At 41.0% G+C, this 9,244-nt stretch overlaps 1 protein-coding gene across 4 annotated transcripts in view; it reads left to right on the top strand.

The window, feature by feature from the left end:
- lrpprc (leucine-rich pentatricopeptide repeat containing) overlaps positions 1–9,244 on the top strand; it is a 52,786-nt gene that overhangs the window by 26,542 nt on the left and 17,000 nt on the right. For all 4 annotated transcript variants that reach the window (XM_032540675.1, XM_032540673.1, XM_032540674.1 and 1 more), the window contains 4 exons: positions 1,677–1,801; positions 4,164–4,270; positions 8,682–8,750; positions 8,914–9,004. In XM_032540675.1, the coding sequence (XP_032396566.1) occupies positions 1,677–1,801; positions 4,164–4,270; positions 8,682–8,750; positions 8,914–9,004 (392 nt within the window). The remainder of the gene's footprint in view (positions 1–1,676; positions 1,802–4,163; positions 4,271–8,681; positions 8,751–8,913; positions 9,005–9,244) is intronic.

Consider the following 9,244-nt stretch of genomic DNA (forward strand, 5'->3'; position numbering starts at 1 on the left):
TTCTTTTTTTTTTGCTAAGAGTGATGGGATTTTTTTGTAACGGTGTCTCATTAGGATGGAAGATTATAAGAAGGTGTGGAGGAGTGTGATGGAGGAAAGAATTAGGGTGGACAGATAGAAAGGATGTAACAGATGTGGAGGAGTTTCGAAACATCCACCAACATGACTTGCCTACAACATGCAGAAATGGCTCGAGTGTAAAAAGCCACATACACCATACCACAACAGTTAAGATATTTGTGCATATAAGCCACATTACATTTATTACAAACAGCATTTTCTCATCCTTGTCTCATTTTTGGAGTAAATTGTGTATCCAGGACTGCTCTTTTCTCTGTCTCGTTCTATCTCCACACTCTTTCTCTCATTTTCAAATATCTCTTAGTTTCTCTTCTGTGTTGTTCAATCAGACCGTTGTGCAGTTGAACAGCCTCTTGACTGGCGCTGCTGAATAATGTTGTCACTCTTCATTTCAATTAGCGGACCTCTTTACCTTCCCCTGCTAATCAATCTTTTCCTCCTCCTTTCATTGCACTCTTCTGCTACTGCCTCACAGAAGCCGCACTCAAGGTCATATCATTTCCCGTTGGTTTTTTTTCCGGGTTGTTGGTCTTTTGGGGCATATTTCTCTTTTCCATTTGTCTAATTGATTTGAGGAGAAAACACTTCAGAAATTATACCTGTTCACTCTCAATCTGTTTCTCTCATGCTCTGTCTATCGTCTGTTTCTCATTCACTTTCTCTGCGCCCTCTCCCCCCCCATAGGTGCCCTATCTGCTTTGACCTCTGTGTGATTGACATGGTAATTACCCAATCAACAGATTGATGGCAGCGCTGTCACAATAGAGGGGATTGAAGTGGTCTCTCTCTCCCTCCCCCTTCTATCAGCTACTCGTTCTCTTGCTTCCTTTCGCTATCTCTGTCTCTCTACTTTTCTCGTTATCACTCCATCAGGCGCACTCATCCTCCCTTTACGCGCTCTTTTGTTTGTCCGCTCGGGAGGATAGGAGGATAGATTGAGCAAGAAAAGGATGACGTGAGACGTAGGAAGCTAGCTTGGGGTGGAGTGAAGTCTCTAATGTTGTTGCCATATTTCTGCTAAATTGCTCAGCTGGGGGGCGAGGTCATCGAATGGGGAGTCAGTGCTGACAGCATGAAATCAAAAGGAAGATGGGGAGGAGACGGAAGGAAGGAGGACAGAGAGGATCAGAAGGAAAGGAAAATGAGACAAGAGGAAATGAGGGCAGGTTAAAGAGGGTTGGAGAGGACAAAAGAGGAGAGACAGTAAGAGAAGTTGGAAGGCACATGAGGAGCTGAGCACAGAGGGTAAAGATCAGTTGGTCCTTTTGTCTGTTGTATTGCTTCCCCTCTAAAAGCCTGTCCAGAGAGACATTAGCCCCTCACTGACAGGTGTGTGAGAGTGCCTGAGTGTGTAAGAATGGTGTATTGGGGCCAAAAGGCTTCATCACCTACAGTTGTGCTGTCATGCATTGAAAGGCCTGTATTGTTACAAAGGGTCGTAGTGCTTGAATAGGAGGTCACAGGGTTAACGCCCCATGATACACTATTCTCTACCAACACAATCCTGTGCATGACCGACTGGACAGATCTGACATCTAACCCGCTCTCTCTCCTTCTCTGTGTATTTGTGTGTGTTGTATGTCACATGCCTGCAGTAAAGACCTGTCTGGAGCTCTAGAAGCAGCACTGGAGTGTCAGAAGCGCTACAACCACCTGCCCCGCATCCACGACATTGTTGTTGCTCTGGTGGAGAATGGAGACACCGAACTGCTGCAGAAAGGTTACACATTCATCAATCTGGTGCTAAAACAATTAGTAAATCATAAGAACATTTATTGACAATTCTGCTTATTCATTTTAGTAGTTTGCCGGACAAGCATTTGCAGGTTTGTGAAAAATAATCAAATTTAAGACCTCACTTTGAGTTCTAGACTTTTAATACACTAAACCCTATTTGAACAATTATACAACAAATGTAAAGATGCTTTTGACCAGGTTTCTTTAACAGTATGGTCAACAAAAAGTTCCTGCAGGATCCCTACGTTACCCGGATTTCATTGAACCATGACTAAGTGTTTTTGGGTAACATTTTATGCCTTATTTAAAAGATTTACAGTAGAGAGACGGCAGAAATTACAGGACAAAGAAGGAATGACATGCAACAAAAGCTCAGAGTTTTTCTTTTGGTCAGCACCTTAAAAGAACCGCGGTGCCTCTCCTTTAAAGGCTTATTATATATGTCAAAATGGCTTTATTGAAGAATTTCAGAATAGTGGGAGACACTGTCACCGCTTCTCCAGATGTATTCTAATTTTTTTCAAACTTCTCCTGGTTGACTCTAACCTTCTATTATTCGTTTCTGTGTGTGGGGCAAAATAATCTAAAGTGCCAGTGCAGTGTTTGCATTAAACACACACATAACCAGCGCCAACAATTCCAAGAGTGTGTAAGAGGACCAGAGAGTGAGAAAACTTCAGACCGGGGTTGTGGTGAAGCACGTCGGTCGATCACCTTTTGAACGGTCTCCCTGTATGTCGACAGAAGCGTGATGAATAGATCAAGTTCAATGTGCCGCAGGTGGCTCTGGAGTGGGTAAAGGTTGAAACCATGCAGTGAAGCACCTCTCTACCTCCTTCCCTCCCCTGAAAGGCGACAGACCCTTAGTCAGGCACTGCACCCTCAAAAACAGACGTGAGGCATGTAAACCTAACCACAACTGGATCTTGAAATAACAACTGCTTTTGTATGCCATTCTCTTGTATAAAGCACAAGAGAGCGATGACTCATGACATAAACCTTGAGTCACACTTGACCTGAGTAGAGCATTGTGAGTACATGTTGAGTGCTACAGCCTGTTAAAATACACAGCAGAAATAAAAGCGGAAATGTACTGGAACTATGAAAATATGCAGACTTCCAACAGACTGGCCTTCAGCAGCCCAAGACACTCTGAAAACATGCCTTGTCAAAAGATCTTGACTTGCATGTCTGACCTTGGTTTGAGTTCAGGCACTAACAGAAAAAGAAATGTCGTTTTTTTGTGAGGTTCTGGCAACCATAGCAACTGCTCAACTACTTTGAAACAAGAAAAGGTCATCATACAATACATGCTTTAACCTGGAGGTTTCTGTCATTGTGAAGTGTACAGGAACCTGGGATGTGGAGGAAGAGTGATTAGTGCAATTAATGAGCAAATGTGGGTTAGCCTTCCACAAAAGCCTTAAATTAGGATTTTTATGGAGAAAATGCTATTTGAAGCTAGTCATACTTGAATCAGAAACTTCTACAAATGTGTCCACATTAGATTTAAAACCATAAATTAATTCCTCAGTAATTACAGTTATTTCTTTTGACTTCAGATGATGGTAAGAAAAGGAGGATTATTTGTAACACTTTATAATAATGGTACATGAATTATCATGACTTCATGCATGCGAATGCGGTATTTGAATCATCATGATTTCTGATTCATTAATGATCATGTCTTCTTCAGATACAGTATCTGTAGTTAAAGTGACAAGCTAAAGAAACTGAACTGAAGTGTAGTGTTGTGATCATGATTAACTCAACATTACTTCTTCATTACGTCATCGTGTTTGTGGCCCAAATAAAGTGCTGACCTGGTCCATCGTTTACATTGATACATAAGATATGATTAATGGTGGCATATGCCCCAATCTCTCTGACCTTTGTGTCATTTTGCCAACCCACTCCTTTAAATCTTAATACATTTAATTTCATGCCACCATAAATTATATATTATTTATCAATGATAAAGATGGACCAGATCAGCAATTTATTTGACAGGCCACAAACAGGATGAAGTAATAAAGAAGTAATGTTTAGTTAACAATGATTACAACACCACATTTGCTGCTGGACAGAGATAGTACATAACGCTGAGCGCTTTAGCAAGTTTACCTTGAGAGTTTAGGCTTTCATTCGGGACCTCTGTGTGTTTGTTTGAAAGCAGACTTGATATGACTGCTTTGTGCCTGGGACATTGTGCCAAATAATGGAATCTGAAGGAAAAGATGAAGTGTGCGGTGTGTTTGTTCACCTTGCAGGCTTTTTTATAATTCATGACCTTTCTCTGCTCTGTTTCACCGTCTATCTGTCTGCCTCTCTGTCTTTCTCTTCAGCCATGGACTTTGTGAGTCAGGAGCGAGGAGAGATGACCATGCTCTATGATCTGTTCTTTGCATTCTTGCAGACAGGCCGCTACCGTGAGGCTCGTAAGATCATTGAGGTAAACACACACACAGTCTTTCCAATAGTATTGTAACCAAAATTGAGATGTTTCCAAAAATAACCAAACAAATCTATACGGTTTCTTAATAATTTCAAAACTAGTCAATGCCTAGTAAACAATAATGCCTGATAATAATAGGCCTGATTTCACAGGTATGCGAACTGTAACATGAATGAAAGTATTTGTATTTGATTTTCCTGGCTGTTTTAGTTCTCAATAGAAAAGAGAAGCTGCCTGACAAAGAATATTTCAATAGGGCTCCAGACTAACTTTTTGCCTTAGTTGCACTGGTTATTGCCTTGGTTGCATTGTTCCATTTAGGTGCACCAGCACAAAATGTAGGCGCACCCCAATTTTTCCTTGCGTCGCCGTTAAAGTCACAAGGTCACCTTTTTATATACAGTCATATATATTACGTAAATTATTTTAAACAAGAATAAGGTGTAGGTTTCCTTCCCAGTTTGAAAATAAACAGCTGCAACACATGTAAATGAACATTATCTGAAATAAATAGCCTAGGATATATTAATGAGTTAAAGAGTAAGAGGAGAGATCCAAACACGCACGGCTTTACAGAAGAAATGGGTCACGTAACGCAACATTAAACCATATCCATATAAAAAACATTGCTTTGTTTGGAGAGAGGCAATGGATGCGAGGACATTAGGTGCACCAGTGCAACCTAGGAAAAAGTTTAGTTGCATTCAAGAGCCCTGTTCATTAAAAATCAGGATGGCATCTGCACGACTGTTATAAGCAACAAAGGACATGAAGGATGTAACTGTACCAACCTCTTTTTGTTATTGTAGCTCATCTGACCTGAATATTTTATGAATAGTTATATCTTTGTTATTTTAAGTCCTGCTATAAGCCCTGTAGATTAGTGTGAGAAAGAGAGAGAGACAGGGCCCTGGACAAGCGATTTTCACGTGGATAAAATAGGAAGGTCGGGGACTGGATAGCGGGACAGAGAGATTGATGAATAACCGAATAAAGGGATGAGCCTGACATAAGCGGAAAGGGAAACAAGGCCATTATATTGTCTGAACAGGATAAGAACATACCTTAACTCCTTTGCTCTGGCTCTCCCCTCCATGTCCTGGTGCGAACTAAATGAGGGATTTGTCTCTCTTGAGGATTTCCAAACCCTCTTAAATATTATCGACATGTCATTGTGGCTCTCATTCCCCTTCTGCTAGATTGTATTGCCGTTATCCTACTTATAACAGTCGGCTACATACCAGTGATGTATGAGATTGATGATGACTTGTAAATGGACCCCAGATGTTGTCCTCGTTGTCAATGGATAATGTAGTTTAGATTGTCAATGCTCATCTGCGCCACCCCTGTCTGTTGGGGTTTTAGTTTGTCATGGACACACAGCGTAAAGTGAAACCTGCAGATCTTTAGATAATACAGTATGGATCTTCAGTTGTCAACAGACACAACTGTAAAAGAACATTAGCTATTGTACGTACCCTGGGTATTTTCCCCTCAATAACCAAAAACAAGCTAATTTCTCAAACTATAAAATTGAACCCAAAAACACAATCCATAATATGTCTCTTCCAACATGTGATGGATCCTCATAAACACATTTGAATTAGGAGCTATAGCTAATCATTAATTTCAGTATAGATCACTCATTTTTTAAACTAATTGTTTAATGTATACTGAACCGTGTCAGAATGACACAAAAGTAATTTTTTCGTCATAAATGACTATGGGGTAATTGTTTTGGCCACCTAGGCACAGTGTAACAAGCTGTAAAGACAACACTGACATATTAAGACTAGAATAAAGTTGTTGCAGAGAGTGCGTCATCAATCAGCCTATTTACACATTGAGCATACATACATACAAAGACCGCATTGTTCAAAGTGTTTTGGGCAAACTGATGAAAGTCCAATATTCACTATTTTTAGCTCTTAAGGGAAATGTATGGCTCTTTAGCTGCTAAATGCTTCACTATGTTCATCTTGTTTGTGGCCCAATGATGATAATTCTCTCTGGGTCACTATGAGCGACAATTTTACACATTATGTCCCTTGTTATGATATATATGATAATATTGATTAATGCAGCTTTAAAGCATAATCTATTGAGTCGCGGTAAATTCTCCTAAATTGTTGTTTGCCCTCTTTTGGAGTATAATCGAAAAAAGTCTCTTTAAGACAATATATTTTACTTCACTTAACCTACATAAATGTTTACAACAAAGTCTCTGAACAGAAAGTTCCTTCTGAACTGCCACTTATGCCACTTACATGAGGACGGATATAGTACTAAAGCTATATGATACAACAGAATCATATCTATCACTCAAATATGCATTTACACACTCAAACACACAACTACTTTTTTCCCCCTCTGAGAGCGTCAAGTGGCAGTCCAGAGTGGTGTCTTTGGGCTCTGTTTGGTATAATTACCGGCTGATTAATCACAGCTAATTAAATGTAATGATAGAGAAAGGTGGGCAATTTTGTGCTAAATGGTCAAGGTTAGGTAGAGGATTGTCAGGTGGCCAGGCCTATTATTGCAGCACGCACATGTCTGTGATGGTCAAGGCTAGGTATTATTTTTAAAAATGTGTGTGTGTGTGTGTGTGTGTGTGTGTGTGTGTGTGTGTGTGTGTGTTGTGTGTTGGTGTGTGTGTGTGGTGTGTGTGTGTGTGTGTTTGTGTGTTGTGTGTGTGTGTGTGTGTGTGTGGTGTGTGTGTGTGGTGTGTGTGTGTGTGTGTTGTTCTAAGTGGCCAGGTGATTAGTGAATTAGAAAATTAGGAATTGAGATGGAGAGGTTGTTAATGGAGGTGAGAGGAGGTTGGCTCTATCTTTCTTTTTGCGTACCTGTACACAACGATGAGAGAAGCCATCTAAAGGCCACACAATACTCTTAATGAGGCAGAGTGATGCACTGTATACACGTGTGTGTGTGTGTGTGTTTTTGTGTGTGTGTGTGTGTGAGAGAGAGAGGATTGTCCTGATAATCTGACTTGATGACATTTTCTATTATCTCTTTCTGAAAGTGAGAGTGTTTGTGCTGCTGTTTGTTTCTACTTTGTATTCTTGTTTTAATCCAACCGCTCGTGTGTAAATTCATGTGCCTTCTTATTTCTGAGGATTTTGTTTTCTGCCCAGATTAGGGAGATTTGTCCTGACGGATTCAAAATCCAAAACATATCTCTGTGTGTGTGTGTGTGTGTGTGTGTGTGTGCGCGCGCGCGTGTGTGTGTGAGTAGATGTGCAGAAGGCTGCTTTGAGCCTGCAAGACTTTACCAAGTAAAGGGAATTGGAGGAAAAAAGATGGAGCACTTGCACTGGGCCTTAGTCTCTAAGAAGATTAGACAGACAGAGAGAGTGCAACACATTTTAATTTGTCCCTTTGGCTGGTTGAGTAAGAACATAATGCCTTTGCCTGGGCCGGATGAAAGGACTGGAGAGGCAGGGGGAAAAGAGTGAGTAGGAGCAGGGGAGATTTGGAGGAAGAGGGAGGGATTGAGAGAAGAGAGGATTGAAAGAGGAAAGGATGACGACAGTGAGGGATGGTCAGAGAAAGGGATGAAGCCCGTCTTTTCTTGACTTTACCCACCCTCTCAAAGTATGATGGGCTCCCATCAAAGAGGCCAGCGGGGATTGAGCGCTGTTGATCCCAGTTCAGATTAACTTTCTGGCAGATCGCTCTATCTCTCGCTCTCTTTTTTCAGATTACCGGGAAGAGAGGGAGGGCGAAACTTCTCATTCCTAGTCTCATTCAGATTGTATCAAAGCCCCAAGAGACAGATGAAATCCTGATCACTGTTATTCCATGATAATAATCATCTAGTCACTCCACATATCGGGCTTAATCTTAGCTACATGAGCCTGCAGATCAATCTATGTCAGCCCTTATTTGACAGCCTACACGCTGTCTATCTGCAGTATTACTACAAACCTACCTTATATCTTTTTAAAGTCTGTGCAGTTGAAACCTATTTTTTTGTTCTATTTTCACTGTTTAAACCTGTAATTTTGCATCTAAAGTTTAATCTTGTGTGCAGTCTTTTCAGTTTTTTCTGCTGGCTAGCTCAGCATTCAGTGAAACAAGACATTTTCTCCACTTAAACCTTTATTGTCCAGCGATTTGCAATATAACAATAACAAACAAAAGACGTTCTGGAAATACTTTATTTTTTTTTCAGGATTGTCTAGTAACAAGTGAATTGCTTAACATCTTGGAGCACAGTGACATTGCTAAAATCTGGCTTGATGTAAACCGCAACACGTCCACATGCTAAAATCTGGCTTGATGTAAACCGCAACACGTCCACATGACACCCACATGAGTCAAATTTTTTATTTTGATACAGTTATTTATCCACTCTCTGGAGTCTGTCCATAGATATTGCCATCTGTTTGTTTTTTTTGTGTAGACCCCGGGGCTGAGGGCACGGCCTGGACGCCTGCACTGGTATGCAGAGAAATGCATTTCATCCAACCAGGTAACCACCACTACCGTGTGTGCGCGACACACACACACACACACACACACACACACACACACACAAAAACACACAGAGGCTGAACTACTCAAGGCCACATAGTAGACAAAAAAAGTGAAAATAAATTCCTACTTAAATTATATATTGTTGTTTGTGTGTATAGATGGAGGCCTTGGAGCAGATGGTGGACATGACAGCCAAGCTCTTTGAGTGCGACAGGGATGAGATGTACAGTTACATCCTCCGTCTCTGCAGTAAGCCTCTTTCATTTGTCGGTTTGTGTTCTTTTATTTGATTCCTCTCAGTTTGCACCTCCTATTTACCCTCTTGTAGCCTCTGCTGTTGTGACCTCCCACCTCTTGGGGGGAGGGGTCTGTATCGGAGAATGGGATCAGTCAGAAGTAAGAGCACAAGACATGGTGTGATTGCTGCAGTGGAGAGCAAAGCAGATAACAGTTGTGATTGGAGTGTTAAAGCTGATTGTCAAGCCATTA

This window comes from Etheostoma spectabile, chromosome 17 (assembly GCF_008692095.1).
Source record: "Etheostoma spectabile isolate EspeVRDwgs_2016 chromosome 17, UIUC_Espe_1.0, whole genome shotgun sequence".
Taxonomy (NCBI): Eukaryota; Metazoa; Chordata; class Actinopteri; order Perciformes; family Percidae; genus Etheostoma; species Etheostoma spectabile.